The 21,663-nt window shown below is 55.2% G+C and overlaps 10 protein-coding genes across 10 annotated transcripts; 6 read left to right on the top strand and 4 right to left on the bottom strand.

The window, feature by feature from the left end:
* Window positions 1-80: 80 nt before the first annotated feature.
* Window positions 81-2,615, top strand: G647_10056 (uncharacterized protein; the record flags this gene model as incomplete). Its single annotated transcript, XM_008726048.1, has 1 exon — window positions 81-2,615. The coding sequence occupies one exon, from the start codon at window positions 81-83 to the stop codon at window positions 2,613-2,615; it is 2,535 nt and encodes an 844-aa protein (XP_008724270.1).
* Window positions 2,616-3,406: 791 nt separating this feature from the next.
* On the bottom strand, window positions 3,407-4,781 carry G647_10055 (uncharacterized protein; the record flags this gene model as incomplete). The annotated part of the gene is made up of 2 exons (XM_008726047.1): window positions 3,407-4,431; window positions 4,484-4,781. The coding sequence occupies 2 exons, from the start codon at window positions 4,779-4,781 to the stop codon at window positions 3,407-3,409; spliced, it is 1,323 nt and encodes a 440-aa protein (XP_008724269.1).
* A 930-nt stretch (window positions 4,782-5,711) lies between these two features.
* Window positions 5,712-6,834, bottom strand: G647_10054 (uncharacterized protein; the record flags this gene model as incomplete). The annotated part of the gene is made up of 2 exons (XM_008726046.1): window positions 5,712-6,324; window positions 6,374-6,834. The coding sequence occupies 2 exons, from the start codon at window positions 6,832-6,834 to the stop codon at window positions 5,712-5,714; spliced, it is 1,074 nt and encodes a 357-aa protein (XP_008724268.1).
* A 402-nt stretch (window positions 6,835-7,236) lies between these two features.
* Window positions 7,237-8,529, top strand: G647_10053 (uncharacterized protein; the record flags this gene model as incomplete). The annotated part of the gene is made up of 1 exon (XM_008726045.1): window positions 7,237-8,529. One exon carries the CDS (start codon window positions 7,237-7,239, stop codon window positions 8,527-8,529), a length of 1,293 nt encoding a protein of 430 aa, XP_008724267.1.
* A 737-nt stretch (window positions 8,530-9,266) lies between these two features.
* On the top strand, window positions 9,267-11,326 carry G647_10052 (uncharacterized protein; the record flags this gene model as incomplete). The annotated part of the gene is made up of 6 exons (XM_008726044.1): window positions 9,267-9,679; window positions 9,731-9,785; window positions 9,837-9,938; window positions 9,990-10,132; window positions 10,195-10,429; window positions 10,481-11,326. The coding sequence occupies 6 exons, from the start codon at window positions 9,267-9,269 to the stop codon at window positions 11,324-11,326; spliced, it is 1,794 nt and encodes a 597-aa protein (XP_008724266.1).
* A 526-nt stretch (window positions 11,327-11,852) lies between these two features.
* Window positions 11,853-12,527, bottom strand: G647_10051 (uncharacterized protein; the record flags this gene model as incomplete). The annotated part of the gene is made up of 1 exon (XM_008726043.1): window positions 11,853-12,527. The coding sequence occupies one exon, from the start codon at window positions 12,525-12,527 to the stop codon at window positions 11,853-11,855; it is 675 nt and encodes a 224-aa protein (XP_008724265.1).
* A 563-nt stretch (window positions 12,528-13,090) lies between these two features.
* G647_10050 (uncharacterized protein) lies at window positions 13,091-14,062 on the top strand (the record flags this gene model as incomplete). Its single annotated transcript, XM_008726042.1, has 1 exon — window positions 13,091-14,062. The coding sequence occupies one exon, from the start codon at window positions 13,091-13,093 to the stop codon at window positions 14,060-14,062; it is 972 nt and encodes a 323-aa protein (XP_008724264.1).
* A 473-nt stretch (window positions 14,063-14,535) lies between these two features.
* G647_10049 (uncharacterized protein) lies at window positions 14,536-15,690 on the top strand (the record flags this gene model as incomplete). Its single annotated transcript, XM_008726041.1, has 1 exon — window positions 14,536-15,690. One exon carries the CDS (start codon window positions 14,536-14,538, stop codon window positions 15,688-15,690), a length of 1,155 nt encoding a protein of 384 aa, XP_008724263.1.
* A 371-nt stretch (window positions 15,691-16,061) lies between these two features.
* On the bottom strand, window positions 16,062-16,956 carry G647_10048 (uncharacterized protein; the record flags this gene model as incomplete). The annotated part of the gene is made up of 2 exons (XM_008726040.1): window positions 16,062-16,664; window positions 16,885-16,956. 2 exons carry the CDS (start codon window positions 16,954-16,956, stop codon window positions 16,062-16,064), a joined length of 675 nt encoding a protein of 224 aa, XP_008724262.1.
* Window positions 16,957-19,269: 2,313 nt separating this feature from the next.
* On the top strand, window positions 19,270-21,292 carry G647_10047 (uncharacterized protein; the record flags this gene model as incomplete). Its single annotated transcript, XM_008726039.1, has 5 exons — window positions 19,270-19,643; window positions 19,702-19,830; window positions 19,898-20,410; window positions 20,506-20,744; window positions 20,823-21,292. The coding sequence occupies 5 exons, from the start codon at window positions 19,270-19,272 to the stop codon at window positions 21,290-21,292; spliced, it is 1,725 nt and encodes a 574-aa protein (XP_008724261.1).
* Between the last annotated feature and the right edge of the window lie 371 nt (window positions 21,293-21,663).

Raw genomic sequence — 21,663 nt, 5'->3', positions numbered from 1 at the left:
GCGCCGATGACATGAGGTGATGGCGCCATGTCACTGACGCCAGCATCCACCAGGACATCTTGCCAGAATCGAGGAAGACAATGCCCGATGACACAGATGCTGCGGCTTTATGCGACGCGATTGTCCATGGCAGTTTCCCACAATCGGAACAACTTCTGACCTCTGATCTGTCCTCTCAAACCATCTCCGCTCTCCTCAGCCAGATCTCTCATACTCGGCAAGGCCTCAGTGGCGAGATCAAAGCCGACAGCAAAGATGAGGCCGACAACGTCGATGCCTGGATCGCCCAGGCTAAGAAGGTTCAAGAGGACATTGCGCGCTGCAAACTCGAGTCCAAGCGCATCGTCGAGGAGCATCAGCAACTGCAAGTCCTGAGAGATCAGGTCACCGACTACCAAGGCAAAGTTGACCTCCTCGAGACGGAAATTGACTTCAGCAAGTCCCTCCACCACGATCTTCTGAACGTGTCCTTGGCCGCACAATCGCTGAGGGACATTGAGCAATGTCTCACCCACGATGACCCCTGCGGAGCTGCCACGAAACTGCAGGAGCTGGACAGGAATTCGACAACCAAGCTAAAAGCTAGAACAACCACAATAATACGGGATTTACAAGATGAGCTGCGGCTCAAAGCTCGCTTCCAACTGGAGCAGAAACTCAGTCAACAGATTCTTGTTCGCAGAGACCATCAGAAGGGAAGTCTTGAAGTTCTACCGAATGAGCTTGATGACGCCACACTGAATTCCGATGCCATTCTACGAGCCCTTGACAGTCTTGCCGATGGCCAAGATTCCATTGAGCCTCTGACGGACAAGCTCAGGTCTCTGATTGTTCATCCCCTCCGCCGGTCTGCGCGTTTGAAGTTGGCAGCTTATCATGTTGAGCAACACGCCTTGAATGTCGAACTCGACTCCCGCGTTCCGTCCCTGGATCTAGTCCTCGCTTTTACGCTCGACTTTCTCCACTTCCTTCGCGGTTCCTTGTCTAAGACGGTGCAAGACGCAACAGCGAAAGCACTACTTCCCGACTTGATGGACGTTTTGGTTTCCGATTGGCTAAACCCTGAGCTGCCTACCGATCTCAGAATGCTGGACGATCTCGACCGTCTCAAGCAGAGAGTAAGCGCCATCTTGGACGACCTGAAATCTTCCCAGTGGGAAGGGCAAGAAAAGCTTCAAGATTGGACGGATGATATCCAACGGGCTTGGCTGAGCAAGCGTAAGGCTGCTACCCTGGATGCTGTAAGGAAAGCATTCGCTTCGGCTCGGGGAAATTTACGCCAGGTAGAACGCGTGGAGCGACAGATGGTATCGACTACCAGCGCAGAAGAGCATAGGAGCGTTGAAGGCGGATCAGATGAGTGGGACGCAGACTGGGACGACGAGGCAAAGCCTAAAGAATCCACGGAAGAGACTGCACAGACGATGAGCACCGAGGAAGATGACACCGAAGGTTGGGGGTTCGATGATGATGAAGAAGAAGAAGAAAATGAACCTAAACGGGACACTCGCAACGCACAAATTGCAGATACCGAAGACGATGATGCTGGAGATGCTTGGGGCTGGGGCGACGAGAGCCCTGACACAGACAAGAAATCAAAGCCGGCCTCCAAAGAAGAACACAAGGCACCAAATGGAGCGAAGCCGCGCAATGAGACCGAGCAGGAGGTCACTCTGACCGAAGTTTACAGCATCAGCGAGATTCCTGATCACCTGATTGAAATCATAGGCAGGGATCTCACAGACGCTCAAACCATCCGGGACACGCAGCACAAGAGTCTTGACTCGGCCTCAGCATCTAGAGGCCTGTTGGCCCTACCCACCTTGGCACTCGCCATGTTTCGGGCCACAGCGCCCAGCTACTACGGCGCCTCTCCTACCCTGACAGAGATTCATCGCTACAATGATTCCCTCTACATAGCCGAACGACTACGCGACATGAGCATCCCACCCGAGATGGCCAGCATACAATCCGACATCAAAGCCATGGAGAAATTCTCCAAATTGGCATACTCTAAAGAAATGGAAACCCAGCGTATAATCGTGTGGGATCTCCTCGAGGGCGCCCAGGGATTTACTTCATGCACGCAATTTCCCTACTCGCAGGAAATTGAGAATGCCGTGTCCTCGGTCGTCGATCGAATACGTACACTGCATGTGCTGTGGAAACCCATTCTCTCGACGTCGGCGCTGATGCAAAGTCTCGGCTCGCTCGTCACCATGGTGGTATCTAAATTCATCTCCTCAATTGAGGAAATGGACGATATCTCGGAGCCGGAATCCCAGCGCCTCACTGCCTTCTGCCAACAGATCGCCACGTTGGAAGACCTCTTCTTATCGACACCGCCATCTACTAGCACCACCCATCAGGAAGACAGTCCACAAGAACCCATCCCAATGACGGCAGTGTACGTCTCCAACTGGCTGCGCTTCCAATACCTGATCAATATCCTCGAGAGCTCGCTCGTGGACATCAAGTACCTCTGGACGGAAGGCGAATTGAGTCTCGAGTTCAGTGCGGACGAAGTGGTGGATTTGATCAAGGCCCTCTTCGCGGAGAGCGCGCATCGACGGAGCGCAATTGCGGCCATCAGAGGGAGTAGAACGTCGCGGTGAGGACAACGTTTCACGCCCCCGCGCGCGCGCGGACCCGGAGCGCATCGCTGAGGCATACACATACACAGTAGGGGGTTATCACCGTGTAGTGATGAAACCCCATGGATCATGATCGTCGTGGATAGTAACAATACATGTTTGTTGACGCTCAACGACACGACTTCGCAGTACGGGCTACAGTGGATCTTCTTGCTCGCCCCCCCCGACTTACGAACGTGACGGCGGCATAGTGAATTCTGCCATGGCATGGCAGGGTAGGTACCTACAGTTACTACAACGACCGCAACGAAAATACCATGCTACACAGTAGAGCGCAGAGATGAACCCCGTCTTCGCATCCCATTTCGTCCTTTCTATACCCCTCAACGCTGATGAAGCGAGGTGTGGACGTCGATTCGGGGTATCAAGCGGTCGAGCGCTGGCCCTGTGGGTGTAGGATCGTTTATCATGCGAGCAGTTATATTCTCGTACGATGAGGACGGCGCAGGTAGAGGAAGAAGATGATTAATTACCCAACAAGCATAATGAATGACCGGGCTCTTCCTATTCTATTGCTAGCGTCCAAGACATCGAACTTGTCTGACCCCCGTATCTTCGGTCTGTGTCTTTCTATGCGTTGGTTGTTGCTCCCATCCGATCTGTTGGAGGGATTCGGTACAAGAGAGTGTGTGATAACATTAAAGAGAGTTTCCACCTTCGCATCTGTTCCCCGATCCTGAAATTAGTCTCCTCCTCTTACCCATTCCTACTTGAGCCTTGCACAATCCCCCTTGCCCGGAATTAGTCCGTCTTCAATAACCGAGCAATGCAGAGGCACCGGGTTCGCTGGAAATGTAGATGACCTCGTGGTCATCACTGAACCCATTGAATTTGGTGGCCGAGCACTTCGTGTAGGCGCCCATGTTTTCGAAGAACAGCCAGTCGCCAATTTCAATCACCCCAGGGAGGAAGTATCGGTCTGTGATGACATCGATGCCATCACAGGTCGGACCCCAGATCGAGTATTCGACGGGGAGTTCATTCCCGGTCGGTCGGGCAAGGACCTGCGGCACAGGATGTTGGTGGTCAAAGATGATGTTGGAGAAATTGCCGTAAACACCATCATTCAGGTAGAGCATGTATCCCTTGCCTCCTTCGTGGTCAACCGCAACCTCCCGTCGAGCAATCACATTCGCAGCCAAGGTGAAGGCATTGGAGGCGTAGTACCGGCCGGGCTCCCCAATGATGCGCACATTGGTAGGGAAATGTTCCTCAAGAGCTTCGTTTAGGTTTCCCGCAAAGGTCTCGAACGTTTCGTCCACGAAGCCACCACCAACGTCGAGCAACTTAAGATCAAAGCCGAGCGTCGCTGCTTGGTCGAAGACGCCACGTGCGTCCTTGATGGCCTTGGCGAAGGAGTTCGGATCGCTAGCGCCAGAGCCGATGTGGAAACTGACGCCGACGAGGTTCAAATTCAAATGCTTGACATGGTGAAGCAATTCTTCCGCGTATTCCAAGCTCGCGCCATATTTCGTGCTCAAACGACAAGCGCTGGCCGAGTCATCGGTCAGGATGCGGAGGACGAGTTCAGCATCTGGGTAGCATTCTTTGATCTTGTACAACTCGTCGGTGTTGTCAAAGGTCATAAGTGTGACGCCAACTCTCTGCGCGTGGCGTAGGTAGGACTTGGTCTTGCACGGTTGGGCATAGATGATACGGCTAGGCGGAACGCCAAGGCTGAGCACCAAGTCGATCTCAGCCTTGGACGCACAATCAAACCCGGTGCCCAATTTGGCCAGCAGGCGGAGCACTTCCTTGTCCGGGTTGCATTTGACCGCTTAGCAACTGTTAGCCCATCCACTGGAGGAACATTGGCATGTGCCACTCACCATAAAACGGCTTGACACGGCCCAAATTCATTTTCCAGCGCAGATGCTGGCGGTAGACTTCTCCAAGGTCCGCCACGTAGAAGGCATCTTCCTCCCCGGGTTCGCAAGTGTCCACGTTAATGCGAGCAATTTGCTCCTTGAGGACTTTTTGAATTAGAGCCTTAGAGGCAAAGCCAGTCACGTCGGATTCAACGCCATGATTGATATCGGGACAATCGATCTTATCGATTTGGTTGTCAGTCAAAGTAGTAGTGGTATCTGGCTGATCAATGGCGATTGCAGAAGGTGCCATAACCATGCAAATGGTTAAGCTGATGATTTAGTGATGGATTTCAGGCGGGTGTTAGGGAGGTTTTCTGGATTCCGACCCTATCGGACGTTGGCTTTGCCTCAGCGACTCTCCCTCGCGAGGAGGAAGAACCTCGAGTGGCGACCTATGCGGCAGCTGAAATTGAGGGCAATGATGAATGGGGGTGTCAAACTGGAAAGACGACAGTGGGATTGCAACGTCGAGCTTCAGCAGGAGGAGGGCGTGTATTGAGGATATGTCGATGTTTTGAAGCAGATGCAGTTTGATGGCGCAGGGCGAAAGAAGTCGAGGCCGTGTTACGGGGTGCCTTTGGTAGCCCAAAGGCGGATTGGAAAAAGGTTTCGAGCTGGTAGAGGTCGTGTCCCGAGGCAGCAGAATGACTGAGGCAGGCGGTGCTGTGGTAACACAGGGTCGAGAGAGAAGTGAAGTGGTGGTGAAAAATGGTCGATTTTCGTGTGTATCGTGCCGATAGGGAAATTTTGTTTGCGATTGACATCGACAAGCTGGTGGGGGGCAAAAGGTGGATCGTGCCGGATTGTCGCTGTTGGAGGCGCAGCCTAGAAAAAACTCAACCCTCAGTGACCTCAGAATTTCCAGGCACGGCGAGGATTGCAGGCCGGTGACTCAAAGTCGGTGAATCAGCGCTAGCTGAGTTGTCATCTCGCCTATGTCATTTGCCGGTGCTGCTTCTTCCAAGGTCTCCATTTCCGTTGGCGCCAGGCACGATCGTTGCAGCTCCGGCTCAGGCTTTTCCCATGTGCAGTGCGGCATTTTCCAACGAGCCACGTGACCTGGAAGGATCGTTGGTTTGCTGCATGCGAGCAACCGAGGCCCTTTCTGTATCGGCCGTCGACGTTTACCACGAGGATGAGGTATTGCGTACTCTCTGCGAGCGGTGGACAGGCACGGAGCTCTCTGTTACCGCTGAGGATCAGAACATCCTCGATGCCTATAAAGGTAGAACTCAGTGGTCGGCGTGTCGGCGTCGTAAACAGTGGGTCTGTGTGGAAGCGGAATATGCGTGCTTTCCACTATCTCGAATTTCGTCTTCCGCATGTGCTCGAAGAAAACGGCGTCTGCCTCGTGCCGTCGCTTGAATCCCACCACAATGAGGGTGTTCGGTGCACAAGCAGCCAGTTGTCTCAGGACCTCTACCAGGTGCACACTGCTGTCCGGATTGTAAATGCAATCAGAAACCAATATGAGATCGAAATTGGGATTCGAGCTATCCTCAAGGCCTGAAGCCCAGTCCAAAACGTCTGCTTGAAGCGTAGACCCCGCCAGCAACGAAGCACATCGAATGTTCTTCGCTAACACTGCTTGAGCATCCTCCAAGTCGGTGAGGTACATGTCGCACTTGACAAGCTGTGCAAAAGAAATGCCGACGATGCCACATCCAGCGCCCAGTTCCAGCACTTGGAGCTTCCTTACCTTGCTGGACTTGACCAGAGCTGCTAATGTGGCTACACCACTTGGAGGCGAGGAAGACAGTGCTCGTGCGAGATACATCACAAATCCTAGGCTCGCATCCCTTTGGTCGTGCGTTAGTGGGATCAGGTTTGGAAATGGAGGAGAATTACCAGATGTGCCTCGCCATGCTCTCGCCGACGTCTTCCCAAATTCGCACCGTTGTGTTATTCCAGAGCAACAGACGTCGCTCAACAATGGGTTCTGATCGCTGCTTGTCAGACAGGAGAAAATCACAACTCCAAATGTCAAGAACCTCTGGGATCTCGGCCAGGTTGACGGCAGACTGAGTTTCCTGGGTAGCCACATGTAGGCGAACAGGCCACGACGTATACTTGCCGGGACATGGAATAGCGAACTTGAGTGCTCTTGATATAGCCTGCCACTGCAATGATTGCGAGTGAAGGACTCGCCAGGGGCTGTTGACCTCTACAATCTCTGCATTCAGGACAAGGTCCTGGCTGAGCAACGCGTCACTGAGGTCGGTCTGCACGGCCACCACTGCAGAAACATCGACTGTCTTCTTGCTTACATCGCACTGCGGCGTGCGCAGGAAGCGGATGTAATGCACCATGCCAGGAATAGGCCTCGATGGTGAGAAATGGCTCGCGGAAGAGATGAGGTAGAAGTGAAGGAGGAAAGCTACAACCACACTGATCAGCTGGACTTTGTTCTGCAGGAAAGTGAGGCGTGAGGGGGCGTTGACCGCCGCATCGGATAAACAGTATCGCCGAAATGCGGAGCACGTGGTGCACGTGGACTTCGGGGCACCGGTAGGATTAGTCCCGGCCCCAGCCTTCTGTCTCCCCCAGACTCCTGTGTCACTTGTCGCATTGAGCACTTTCGATGCTCACAGCGCTGTGACTTGAGAATGGCAATTAGGGCTCCACTGCGCAAACGTTCGGCGCGGTTGTCCAGGTTCATTGCTTCGCCTTACCTCCTCATGACCTGAACGGGTCACAGCCGCATTCTCAACATGAACAACCCTGAGTTTCGTCAGACTCTCCACAACATCTCTCACAACCTTGAGACTGCAAATCAGGCTGCTCAAGAGAACATCTACACGTTTACGCAATTATACGTCGACCCTTGTCTTGAAGGGATCAAATCGTGTGTCTATTCTTGCACCGCACCTTGCTTCCCGAACCGAGAAGCCAGCCACCGGCGGAGGAGAGGTCGGTCGCGTGGAAGAGCCGAGTACAACTTTGACTTCTATAATGCCTGGGATGACGAAGAAGCGCTCGGTGATGGCGTCTTAGGTTGGGGCCATGATGAGCTGGACGGTCTACTGGCCGGTCATGGGTCGCAGTCGCGGCAGCCAAGGAAACAACGGGCAATGAGCTACGGCTCAAGAGGAAGACGAAAACCGTCTGGAATCCAGCCAGAATCAGAGCAGGATCCCACCATTATACCAAGCTCGTCATACCTGGGGTTCCTTGAACGGCTGCCATGGAGAATTGGCGCCAGGAAATTGCGCTACAAGCCTTCAGCTGCGGATTTACAAGAAAATCCCGGCGGCACTCGAGTGCGAGATGCGGAGAGCGAACCACTTATAGAAGAGCCGGAAGAAAACCATGACACATGGAGAAAGGGCCATGGTCGTCAGCGGAGCGATACTACCGCTTCGAGGTCGACAACCAATTCCCTGAGCTCTAGAGGGGACTTGATCATGAGCGATGAGGAAGAGTATGAAGACGCGCAGCCGCTTGATGACTCTTTTGCTGTTCTGCTCAGCCGGCGAAACACCAACCAAGGCTCGGCGGAAGATCAGAGCAATGGTAAGCCGAGGACGCCAAGCGGCCAGCGTCCAGGAGTGTCTCGCAACTCCACCCGAACAGTTTCTTCCAGGTCCAAAAGAAGCCCAAGCGGCAAGGTTAGCCAAAGGTCGGCCTCGTCGAAGAGTCTGGCACCTATGTCTTCGGACGTCGTCGAAGAGCATCCTGAGCCACCAACATTAGTCGACCTCAGACGTGAAGAAGAACGAATTGCGCACGAGGAAGAGCTTGAGATAGAGCAGAAACGTGAAGCCGCTCAACGGCTGGCCTTGCAGCGAGGGTTAAGCTCGCGCGATGCCAAAGACCTGACAAGCACGGAAGTCAAGCCTGAGAACGTCGAAGATACGGGAGTGGACACTGCTATAACGGTCGATGTGTCGGAACGAGATCCTGCGTCACCATCCCATTCACCATCCACAGACTTGCGAAACACGGAACCAGAGTTAGCACCGTCGAGTACGGATGGCGACGATGACGGCAAGGATCCCACCTGAGCGACAAGGATTGGGCACTGATGACATTCTGATGATATTGACGATCTTACACCCGCGGATAACAGCAATGCCATAGTAATGGAGGCGCTGGATTTACGATCATGACGGCCGCTGTATATCCTCCATTGAGCGCAGCGCTCGCAGCGCTGGTGAAGGCACAGGTCTTTCGGCCAGCCTGTAGCTGGATCCCTGCGCTTGTTGCATCATGACGGATCTGATGATAGTAAAGAAGAGGTGACTTCGAAGTCTTCTTGTATAGCACCTAATAATAGCAATCTTTGACCTGCAACCAGCTGCACCTCTACTCCGTGCACGGTATGATGTACGTGGACATTTCTGCGTATTGATCCAGGAACAACTGCGCCTCTACAACATTTCATTGATGTCCTCCGCACCGCCCCTTATCTGTGGAGTCTGGCGCTGCCATCGCAGCCTTATCTGGTGGCTGAGGGTCGAGACCGTCTCGATTGGATGAGAGGCGGCGAGCCCTGCATTGCCTCATCCTCGACAGCGTACATTTCTCTCTCCATACTCACAACTCAACTCCGGAAGGTCCCACGCTATACCCTGCCCCTTCAACGCGCCTCACCTTGCGATGATTCTTTCCGGACGGCTCTCGACTCTCCTCGTTCCTCGCCCGCGGTCATGAACAAGAACTTGGCGGCGCATTGCCTAACAGCATCCGATTCGTCACCTTACCCAACAGTCAGGTCCCCGCGCATCTTCTAAGCTGCCGAATGGTGAGAAGAGACAAGATGGAGGACAAGAAAACATGGAGTCCTGAGTCCTCCTCGAATCCCTCTGCCTACGAGAGCGACATGCACAATGTGCACCGCACCTTCGCACGGCGCCTGGCGGAGTCCTTCAAACGAGATCCCCATGCGAGTGTCACCCGATCGGCCTCGTTCAGCGCATCCGACGGAAAAGGATACGACGCTGAAGCTGCCGCTCAGGCGACCGCGCTGTCACCTTTGTTGAGGAGGCTGAAAGGGCGACACTTGCAGATGATTGCCATTGGTGGAAGTATCGGTACAGGACTCTTCGTCGGCAGTGGGAAGGCACTGGCTTATGGCGGACCGGCGTCGTTGTTGCTGGCGTTTTCTTTGACCGGCTGTATGATGTACTGCACGGTCCAGGCGCTGGGAGAGCTGTAAGACTTCGACCCGACAATGCCATTGTCTCTGCTGACTCTCCACGCCAGCGCCGTCTTGTTCCCGGTCGCCGGTTCGTTCGCGTCGTACTCGACAAGATTTCTGGTAGGCCAGACGCCTCGCCATGCTGCGCCTGAGGTCTGACACTGCTACCAGGACCCGGCTTGGGGCTTCGCGATGGGCTGGAACTACGCATTAAACTGGCTGACGGTCTTACCCTTGGAGATCGTCAGCGCCTCGATCACGGTCGACTACTGGGTATGAGTCATGCCGGGCGGCTCGCGATACTTGATTAATGGAGAAGCACAGGTCCAAAACGTTTCACTGAACGCCGCCTGGGTGTCCATCTTTCTGGTCCTCATTGTCCTGATCAATTTCTTCGGGGTCAAAGGGTACGGCGAGGCCGAGTTCATTTTCAGCGTTATCAAAGTGACGGCTGTTATTGGGTATATGTAAGTGGCTGTTCTGTATATCTTATCGATGCGTGTCGACTGCGGTGCTTATCCATCTGCAGTCTACTGGGAGTCCTCATCAACATCATGGGCGGCGTGGACTCCGCTGGAAGGCCAAATGCCAGCTACCTAGGGTTTCGACTGTGGCATCACCCCGGAGCATTCCACAACGGGTTCAAAGGTCTCTGCAGCACGTTTGTGACAGCGGCGTTTGCATTTGCAGGGACCGAACTCGTCGGCCTCGCCGCGGCGGAAACAGAGAATCCCCGAAAGGCCCTACCCACCGCCATCAAACAGGTAAGCGCATACGAGAGGGCTCGAACCGATTTGTCTCACTGAAGTTGATAGGTTTTCTGGCGAATCACTCTCTTCTACGTAGTCAGCCTCCTTTTGGTCGGCACCCTCGTGCCCTACGACGACCCGCGCCTCCTGAATGGCAGAAACTCGGCCGACGCCAAAGCATCCCCCTTCGTCATCAGCATTCAAAACGCCGGCATCGAGGTTCTTCCCTCGGTCATGAACTGCGTCATCATGATCAGTGTCCTCAGCGTGGGCAATTCAGCCATCTACGGCAGCTCACGAACCCTGGCGGCGCTCGCAGAACAGTGCCAGGCGCCTGCCTTTCTCGCGTATATTGATCGGAAAGGCCGGCCGCTCTACGCAATCATCGTCGCGTCCGTGCTGGGACTACTAGGGTACCTAGCAGCCACACAGAAACAACAAGACGCATTCAATTGGATGCTCGCCCTCTCCGGCCTATCCAGCATACTCACCTGGGCCAGCATCTGCCTGGCGCACATCCGCTTCCGCCACGCCTGGGCCATCCAAGGCCATTCTCTCGACGAACTGGCGTTTCGCAGCCCCGTCGGCACGATCGGCTCTTGGGTCGGCTTTCTATTCAACATGCTCGTGCTGATCGGGCAATTCTGGACCGGGTTCGCCCCTGTCGGCTGGCAGAACATGTCTGTGTCGGATCGGATCTCGAATTTCTTCCAGGCGTACCTTGCAGCCCCAATCGTCGTGCTCATGTACCTGGGATATAAGACATATATGAAGACGCATATCTTGCGGGCCAGGGATATGGACCTGTTTACCGGAAAGAGGGAGTTCAACGTCCGCGTGCTGGTGGCGGAGGAAAAGGCCGATCGCAAGCGGTGGCCGCGGTGGAAGAAGCTGTACAAGTTCTTGTGCTAGTGCCTGTATGAGTGCGGCGACTTGGATGGATTTTGCAAGCAAACAAGCAAGCAAGCAAGTAAGCCGGCCTGGGTTTTGACACAAACCATCGTCATCTGATTCTTCTTGGTTCTTTCAATTTTTCTTTCATATGGGACCGTGCTCCCCTCGTTTCCATCTCCATCGATCCGTCGCGCCGAGCACCTCAGCCTCACAGCCCTGGAAGACCCAGGCGTATTTTCGCCAGAACCCCTCGGACACCTCCCAGCCAGACATCCCACGGCGTGTCCCATACTATGCCTCCACCGTACTTTGCCGCGCCTAGGTCAGTAAACCCGTGGAAGAGCCCTCCAACCGTGTCAGTCCAGAGGGCGTCTTCGTCAAAGCTGCTTGTCTCGGCCTCGCTGCTTGACACTGGGTCGGATGCTGACGTAGGCGATGTCGTGAGCGATGACGATGACGGTGACGACGGTGTCGAACCCGACGCCTTCAACGTCGTGAGCACGATCAAATTATCGCGCAGTGTCGGGTGAGGAAGGATATCGATTCACCCGGCATGCCGGACGGTCGTCTGCAACCGCGTGGGATGTAATGACGGCGGGAGCAATCGATATAAATCCAAGACATCAATCTCGGGGAGGTGAGCCACGGTTGTGGGGGACCATTCTTCACTCTCTGCGTGCGGATGCGAGTGTGCCAGCAAGCGCAAGATATAGTCCCGATTGACCAGACAGGCGCGAAGGACGTTATATTCCAGAAGCACGATCAAATAGTCCGGACAGAGCGGGACGGCGACGGTATCGAGACTGACGGGCCTCGTCTTAGTATACGTCAGTAGTGGATTACGAACGTCTCTCAGCCGGCTTGGGATCTTGGACGTCGGCACCCAAATGACCGACTGGGCTGGCTCGGACCAGCATGGGAGAAGGAGCAGGAGGAGGGCCTCGGGCTCTTTGTCCTTGGTATGTGCGGTGCGTGTGCGTGTACGGGGCTGGCCAGGAGGAGACCGTGCCTTGAGAGACCGTGCTTGAGACCGCGTTTGCTCGTGTGCTCTGCGCCGTCGAAACGCCCGTGAGTTCAGTCTGTTCTGCCGTTTTCTTCGTTCCGTGGCTGAAGTGACGCCTGTCCAGTCGTCATGCGTGTTTGCGGCATCGGCGAGCTGTCGCATGGGTTGGATTGGGATCATGTTCTCCGTTGCAGGACCCGGCCATTGATGGCACATAGTGGTGGCTCCTCGGTACGTCTGGAGCATGAGGTAAGTAATTACAGTAGATCGCGAATGGTGCGTCAAAATGGACTTTGACCATGTACTCTGCTTACCTTGCTGCTTCTTCAGGTCTTGCGTCGAAGGCTGTAGCCTGGCCCTGTCTGGCTACCTATCACCACGTCAGGTTGGAGATACGGCCGAGACGTGAAAGCACATTGGAGGGTATGCTTCTTGGTTCGGAGGAGGAGAGCAAGCGATAGGCTGGATGTGATATCTTCTGCCCCTAGGTTCGTAGTTGATTGGCTTTATGCAGCTGGCTTGCCAGACGGTACGCCTAAGTAGATTCGCTTTCAATCACAACCTTGGCCGCCAGGCATTCACTATTCGTACTCTGTAGGCAGCGACTTTGAGAAGACACCGTGAGAGAGCGTAGCTGAATTGGATTATCGCGGCGGAGGTCTCGCAAAAGAAATAATTACTACCGTAGATCCTTCGTGCTAACCTTCTACTCATCAACCTACAGTGTAGACACAATTTGGCTGATGTTCTAATCCACCAATCCCCCGTACCCTTGAGCCATGACATTCCACCCTGATTCCCTCCCAGACCTCGCGGGCAAGGTGTTCATCGTGACGGGCGCAACCTCCGGCATCGGATACCACACGGCTGCACGCCTCGCGGAACATGGCGCCCACGTGTACATGTGCGCACGCTCTTCAGCCAAAGGATCCGCCGCGAGTGATCGCATCAAGTTGACGTATCCCCACGCCCGCTTGTCGCTGCTGGAAATGGATCACACGTCGCTCTCAACTGTCGTCGCTGCGGCGAAGCACTTTATCTCCCAGGAAACGACGCTCCACGGCCTGATAAACAACGCCGGTATAATGGCAACACCGTTCGAAACAACGCAGGACGGGTACGAGATACAATGGCAGACCAATTATCTGGCGCATTGGGTCTTGACTCGCCACCTCACCCCTCTGCTGCTCAAGACCGCCCAGACCCTTCCGCCGGGAAGCGTGAGGATCGTAAACTTGTCCTCGGGGGGCCACTATTCCGCCCCGAGAGGCGGTATCAACTTTGCAGACTCGTCTCTGAAGGACGCCAGTCCCATTGCTCGGTACGGGCAGTCCAAGCTCGCGAATATCCTCCACGTCAAGACGCTGAATAGACTGTATGGCCCGGAAGGCTCTGGCGCCAAAATCGGAGCCACAGACACTGGCGGAGACGCACAGATCTGGACGGCGGCCGTTCATCCTGGATTGGTGGATACCAACATTGCAGAACACGCTTCGCTGCCCATTCTATTGAAGGTGGTGATTGCGCCGTACAAGGCCATAGGGGGCATGCTTGACGGGGACAAGGGGTCGTGGACGAGCGTTTTCTGTGCGGCGAGCCCGCTGATGAAGCAGGAGCATAGCGGTGCTTACTTTCAGAGAGTCGCAGACCCGAAGGGCTGGCAGAGCGCCATGGCGAAGAACGCGGAGCTTGCTGCGAGGTTGGAAGAGTGGACGGCGCGGGAGATGAAGAAAGGCGGGTGGATTGACTAGTGTCCACTGGATAGCATTCGAGATATCACTTGAGAGGTTTCATAGCCATCGTTACTTTGATATCGCACGAGGTCGCGTATGGAGATCTCAAAGGAAGTTGACGCTCGCCAAAGTTCAAATCCAACTGTCCCGGCGTCTGGAAGCTTCGGGCCTCTATTGAAGAGACTCACTCAGTGACGTCAATCCATTGGAGTTCTAGTTACGAGCTCGTATCGCGTATTGATCCAAAATGCGGTTGACTCAACTTCAACTCCAAGAGTCCACCAGTCCGTCCGTTCAGCAATCATCAGTCCGCTTTCGTTGTCCGTGGTTTTTCTGAATGTTGCCTTGAATTTAGATGATCTTCCCTGCGGCCTTCATACAGTACTGGTCCGAGACGCAACTCAGGCTTGTTGTTACCGCCTGATCGGCTGGACACTCCGTTGAGCCATCTCTCACGTCTGACTGACTAGCCACTTGAGACCTCGTTCATCATGGCGCCGATTCCGGTCACCATCATCACCGGATTTCTCGGAGCCGGCAAGACTACCTTGATCTTGAACCTCATCCCGCAGTTGCCGAAGAATTACAAGCTTGCTTTGCTGAAGAACGAGTTCGGCGATGTCGCGGTGGATTCGCAGCTGGCCGGTTCGGCATCCATCTCAGGGGTTCGCGAGTTGTTGAACGGCTGCATATGCTGTAACCTTGTCGGCCAACTCAGTGACGCTCTGTTCCAGCTCAAGGATTCCGTCGATCCCAGCAGGATAATCATCGAAACGTCAGGCTCGGCTTTCCCAGCGACACTGGCGATGGAAGTCAACCGAGTGTCGAGGGAGAACCCAGGCTCATTCACCCTCGACGGCGTCATCAGCGTGATTGACGTCGAGAACTGGAAGGGTTACGACGACACAAGCTACACGGCCAAGATGCAAGCCAAATTTACCGATCTGATCGTGTTCAACAAGTGGGAGCTTGTTGATGAGAGGAAGTTCGAAGACGCATTGGACCGCGTCGGCGACCTGGACGTACAAGTCGCGTGGGTCAAGAGTCAGAGAGGCTGGGTGGACGTTGAGATCGTCATGGGTATCGATGGAGCAATGGTCAGAGACGAAGGGTTGCGCGAAGCGATCGAGTTCAACGAAGAGAATACTCACGATCACACTGACGGACACGGACACGATTACGGAGACACACACGCACACACCAACCATCAGGACGAAGTAGAGGTCCTAAGTGTGGTGTTGACAAACGAAGATCCGTCGAAACCGGCCCAGGGCGTTGTCCTGGAATCCTTTGAAGATCTGCTCCTTTCCGCACCCAAGGACGAAGTCTACCGCATAAAAGGGCTTGTCCTGTCCTCCAGACCGCCTCCGGACTCAACGGGCGACAGAAAACCCAGCATTGCAGTCGACTCGGAAGGCCAAAGTCTCTATGTCCTGAACTGGGCCTTTGGACGATGGACATACACGCCACTCCCGAGCAGGGCGTTCAAGGCGATGGAGAATGCGAGTGCGCGGTTGACTTTCATCCTCGCCAGAGGAGAAGCTAGTAGATGGATCCGGCGCCTCGAGAAGGGAGACTTTATTGCTCTCGAGGGCCAAGATGGTAAAGAGGAAAAGGGGTCCTTGAAGATTGAGAAAATCGGGTGACGAGTGATGGGGCAAAACGCAAAGATCACGTCCGAAGCAGGTCTTGGACGATTTAGAACTGGTTGGGTTCTAGCGGGTGCAGTGAAACCGACGAGTAGATGGTCGATGCAGCACCCCCAGTGTTGGGGTCACCGATGCTATCACACGGGGGCCACATGGGGGCCTTGGACATGGAATGGAGGGACATGCAGGGTGGCACCGAGGACTATTTGACGGACTGGAGAGATGCTGTTGTTGCACAGTTGCATTGGCAAGACGAAAAGAATCCAGCAAGGCGTTTCCCTCGATCGCTGGAACTGACCCCAACGCCAGCAGGTCTCCGTCTCATTCCATCCATCGATAGATGCGGATCTTGCACCGCACCGTTACCATCACAATAGCGCACGAACCTCACCTTTGCCATCCAGCTCCATGAACCTCACAACCTGTCCGAGATGGTCGAATCCCCAGAAACCCTCGACCTCCCCCTTGGCATTCTCACACTGAAACCACGGCAGACCAAACGCGCCGTCCTTGAAGGACGCATCCGTATTCTGCACGAGCTGCTTCTTGACCTCCGGGCTCCCCAGCCTCTCGACATGTCGCTTGACCACTTCCTCGCCCAATGCCGGCGTCAGCACCGTGGCGAACACCTTCGGGTCTGAAATATCGCCCGCGTCTCCCTTCGTCCAGAGCGTCTCCCAGAGCGTGTCCACCGCTTTGAGAAACACATCCTGGGTGCCTGGCTTCTGGTGACCGTCCAGCCACAAACTGGTCAGGAATCGCTGGACTTGGATCGTCGGCTTCGGAAACCCGTTGGGCTGTGTGTCGGACATGGGGATGTGGAACTGGCGCGCCCAGCGGAGCCGTTCGCGCTCAATCCATTTGTCTTTGTTCCGGATTTCGATGGGCGCGATGTTGCCACAGGTTTTGTGCAGCCCGCCCAGCAGGATGGGCGTGTAAGTTACTTCGATGGACTTGAAGATCGGGGAGTGCTACGTCGAGTCAGTGACGTTGATGTCATGGACACACTGATGATGACTGTCGAGCAGGAACAGAGGTATGAGACTGTGGGATTTGAATGGACTGGTTTCAGAGGCAACGTCGAGGCTCGCACCAGACCACAGGATAAAATCAAAGATGTTCTCCAACACTAGGCAAACATGACATAATATGTCGGCGAGAGGGCGAAGCTGAGCAGAACAGAGGACCTACCCGTAGGAAGTAATATCCCATGTAGCAGAAGGGACTGACAATGTCGATATAAAAGGTGATTTTCCCAGGCATTTTGACCAAGCCGGAGATATAGATGACCTGCTCGTTGCAGATACCCGATCCCTCTCAGCGAGATGGAGGCTCCTCCTACCGTGGTGGATGTCGCGTCTGGCGGCCGCCGTGAAGGGATGCTGAATAGGTATGATCTCTACAATGTCCCGGCGTGAACCTGCCCTGACTTGTGCCGACCACAGTACATTAGGATCGCAGAGACAATTGAGGTTTCACACGGGAGAGACACACCGACTGACCGCAAGCGGAGCAAGAAATCTGGGGTATACGGTATGACGGGCGACGGGAGCCGGGGAAGCTGTGATGAAGCCGAGGTTCGTTCGTCGTCGCCGCCCGCCGAAGTCGTATTTCGCAGACTTGTCCGAATCTCGGGCGTTGAACCTGCGCGCGCATTCTGGGGTACATGGCTTCACTAGGTAAATTACCCCTACAAAGTAGATGTATGTATGTCCTGACTGCGTGAGTCTCTGCGCAACCTTCGAGATCGAATGCTCAGGCCTCAGCGCAACCTCAGCTTCCACTCCCTGCGCTTGGCCCTTTCCTCGAGATTTGTCCTTTACGCCAACGACATTTCGGCGCCTGCTCATGCTTACGATGACTTCTCATATGGTGCACATATCGCCTTCGTCCTAGATGGCACATGTTCGCACGGAAATGTGGAGGGTGTAAGCGAGCTGTCGGGATTATTGTCGCAGCCACGGATATGGAAAAAATACCACAACTTCGGTGCTAGACCATGAGAGTGGCTTGTGCAGGAAACAAAGTGTCCGTCCTAGGCAGGCAGGGGCGCATCTTTCGGCTGTATGCTGCTGTACGTAGTCGGTGTCAACATGGGCAGCGAATCGCCCTAGATTGCCTGCTTCGTCTACTGCCCGTGCTATCATGATTACTCCTGTTGAGGCAATCATGCGACGTTCCTCTACTCCTTATCTCTGCACGATATCTGCTTGTTGCCGACGAGAACCTGGAGGATCTTCGAACCGCCTCCACGGAAGGGAGATAGATCCCATCCCCGCAAAAGCTAGGGACTCGATAAGGCAAATCGGCAAAGCGTCTTGCTTGGACAGGCGGGTTGGGATATGATGCCGAAGCAGGCAAAAATGATGGCATTACTTTTCCTGTTTTGTTTGCAGGCTCTCACGCGGAAGACTGCTATCTGAACTTGTACTCGTATCTGACATGTACGGGGATGGCGTCCTATCAGCCATTCCTGATTAGCGGACTTGTCGTGTGGACTTTCCATGCCTAGACTTCCGGTTTCCAGTGACCTAAGAGCCTGTGTCCATGTGAGGTGCCATCGAAGCGCCATCGAAGCCTCGGCGTTGTGCTTCGCCGGCGCATCGTGGACCATACGAGATACTGTCTGCGTACTGTGTATGCGTTGAAGCATGCTGGCGTTGTACTCGCTTGCAATCGTACTCGTACCGTCCCCATTTAGGCCCTGCTGCAGGCTGAGATCCCACTTTGTGATCACCCAGATCCGGCTATTATTTCCCCTGCGTGCCCTGGCCACGATCAGCAGCGGTGCCCCAGCTCCCCTAGGGCTACCTAGGGCGACACCTGGATCGGAGCGAGCTGCATGAGCGCAGGCGGGTGACAGGCCAATCGTCAACAGGTTAAGCTTGATTTCGGATCGTGGCACAGGGAAGGACTCTGTCAATGTTCGTTGACGCGTTCACAGGGTCCTCCAAGCCCCTCCGGCATTGAAAATTTGGATCGCAGGGACGCCGCCAAGCGCCACACCCGACCGCCAAGGATCGTGGTCCTGAAGCCATTGCCGCGCCAGTGCGCCAGGGAACCCAAGAACCTCCACCGCTCACGTGTGAGCAATGAGGTTGACTAAGATTTGAGTCTGAGCCGCTCGGTGTGCCGGATATGGCCCCGCCCTCTGGCGCCGCTGACCGTAACCTCAGCAGCCGCGCACCAGAAGCGAAGCCCGGCTGGGGGAGGCTCTATGGGGTGAAAGTGGGCGAGTGGGGTGAAGCCGGTCAGGGACGGTGGGAAGGGGATTACTCGTACGTACACACACGGCTGTAGCGAAGAAGAAAGTTTCGCTATCATGGGCTCGAGGAGGAACAAAGTCATCCAGGTTCGCACGCGACATCCCGGTCGACGAAGCCAGTAACAGATTGTCGCCTCGCCATGCCGATCTTGTAGTTTGGTGCCCCGCCCTGACGTTGCGGGCGCAATCTTTGCAACTGGCAGCGGGTCTTCTGAGCGCGTCCTGTCCTCATCGTGACTTCTTCTTCTTCTCCCCTGCTGGATTGTGTCAAGCCAGAGTCACTCATTCCAGCACCCGACAAACGACAAACCATGGATTCGTATCCCGGCAGCAAAGAGAAGAACGGCGGCGTCTCGCAGCGGCCTGGCTCCCACGACGTCCAGGAAGGCCTCATCAGCGACAATGCCGACCACCTGCAACGCCATCTCAACAATCGCCAGATCCAGCTGATCGCCATCGGAGGCTCGATTGGCACCGCATTGTTCGTGAGCATCGGGACCGGCCTGTACAATGGCGGCGCGGGCAACCTGTTCCTGGCCTATGCCATTCAAAGCATGGTCCTGGCCATGGTCAACAACTCGGTGGCAGAGATGAGCACGGCCTACCCGGTCAGCGGCGGCTTCATTCGTCTCGCGGGCAAATGGGTCGACGACGCACTCGGCTTCATGTGCGGTTGGAACTTCTTGTCAGTCTCCGTCGCCATACATGTCTAAACGTACTGACGCTTGTGGCCTCTCGTCCAGCTTCTACGAAGCTCTCCTCATTCCCTTTGAGATCTCAGCTTTCACATTAGTGCTGTCCTTTTGGAGCGACAGGGTCACCGAGCCCGGTCCCATCGCCGGCGTCTGCGCCGGTGTCATCTTAGCCTACGCGTAAGTCATGCGGGCGTCCAGGCACTCGGAGATACACCCCTCCCACTAACGCTGGATTGTCGCGTAGCGCCATCAATATACTTGCTGTCAGAGCGTACGGTGAGGCTGAATTCTGGCTTTCGGGCGGCAAGGTCGTCCTGATCTTCTCCCTGTTCTTCTTCACCTTCATCACCATGGTGGGCGGCAATCCCGAACACGATGCCTACGGGTTCCGGTATTGGACCGACGGACAGGCATTCCGCGAGAAAATCGACACGGGAGATCTCGGTCGGCTGCAAGGGTTCTTGGCCGCCCTCTCGTCCGCCCTCTTCACGGTCGTGGGGCCCGAGTACATCTCGATTGTGGCCGCCGAAGCCGTGCGCCCACGCATCTACATCAAGGCCGCGTTCAAGATGGTCTACCTCCGGTTCGGCATCTTTTTCATCGGCGGAGCCCTGGCCGTGGGCATTGTATGCAGTTCCCGGGACCCGGCCCTAGAGAATGTCGTCCTGGGTGGCAGCAACGGCTCCGCGGGCGCTTCGCCATATGTGATTGCGATGGAGAATCTCGGCATCTCCGTCTTCCCGCACATTGTAAACGCGTAAGTAGTCAAACCCAAGCAAGCAAGAGATGCGGGGGTTTTGGTCCTTGGATTGTCCCATGCTTTTCAGCAGGCACTGACACAAGCGCAACCAGGCTCATGCTGACGTCGATCTTCTCGGCGGGCAATACCTACACGTACGCGGCCGTGCGCACGTTGTACGGCCTGGCACTGGAAGGCCGCGCTCCCCGGTTCCTCACGTACTGCAACCGCTCGGGCGTACCGGTGTACAGCTTCTGCGTTGTCATGATCTTCCCTCTGCTTTCGTTCTTGCAGTGCTCGAGCAGCTCGTCCATCGTCATCACCTGGTTTGTGAATCTCGTGACTGCGGGAGGTACGTTTTGCCCATATATCACCCATAGCAGCACGGATGGGGAACCTCAGGGCTGACTTGACCACACGCGCTATACAGGTCTGATCGACTACATCGTCATGTGCATCACGTACATTTTCTTCCATCGGGCTTGCAAGGCGCAAGGGCTGGACCGCCGGACGTTGCCTTACTACGGGTATTTCCAGCCGTTCTGCGCCTGGTTCGCGCTCATCTGGCTGTTCGTCGTCACCTGCATCTACGGCTACACCGTCTACCTGCCCTGGGACGTGTCCAACTTCTTCTCCAGCTACAGCATGCAACTCTTCATCCCGCCACTCTACATCATCTGGAAGCTGGTCAAGCGGACCAAGGTCGTCCGGCCGCTCGAAGCCGATCTTGTGTGGGAGAAGCCCACCATCGACGCGTACGAAGAGACATTCCTGGACCCCCCTGTGGGTTTCTGGACCGAGATGATGCAGCTTGTCGGATTCCGCCGGGTCAAGGGTGGAAATGACAAGCGGCGGCCCAGCATTGCTGTGCCCGTCGAACAAGCCGACGCTGAAAAGTGACGTGCCACAAACGGGGAGAGCCTATACATAGAATGCAGTAAACCGTGTATTACCTCTTGCACTTTGCCGAAGGTGTGAGGGTCCACTATGTACCTGTGGGAAAAGGCAGGCTCCAGGTTTCACAAACCACGGAGCCGACAATTAGCGCAAAGCCTGGGATGGAGGAGAGCCATCGAGTCGATCACCAGTAATGACAAACAAGTGGAAGACGTGCTTGTCTCCACACTGATACTTGTGTACTTGTGACTATCGTACGGTATTCCTGAAGATGGTGACGCGGTCCAGCTGAGGCGACCAGCAATCCGTATGCATGCAGAGGTTACGCAGTAGAGTCGGGATCGGAGGCCGAAGACACGGCGAGACGGCGCGAC

This window comes from Cladophialophora carrionii (genome assembly GCF_000365165.1).
Source record: "Cladophialophora carrionii CBS 160.54 unplaced genomic scaffold supercont1.12, whole genome shotgun sequence".
In the NCBI taxonomy this organism is placed as follows: domain Eukaryota; kingdom Fungi; phylum Ascomycota; class Eurotiomycetes; order Chaetothyriales; family Herpotrichiellaceae; genus Cladophialophora; species Cladophialophora carrionii.
The sequence above is the reverse complement of the archived record's forward strand: the minus strand, read 5'-3'. Positions and strand labels throughout refer to the sequence as shown.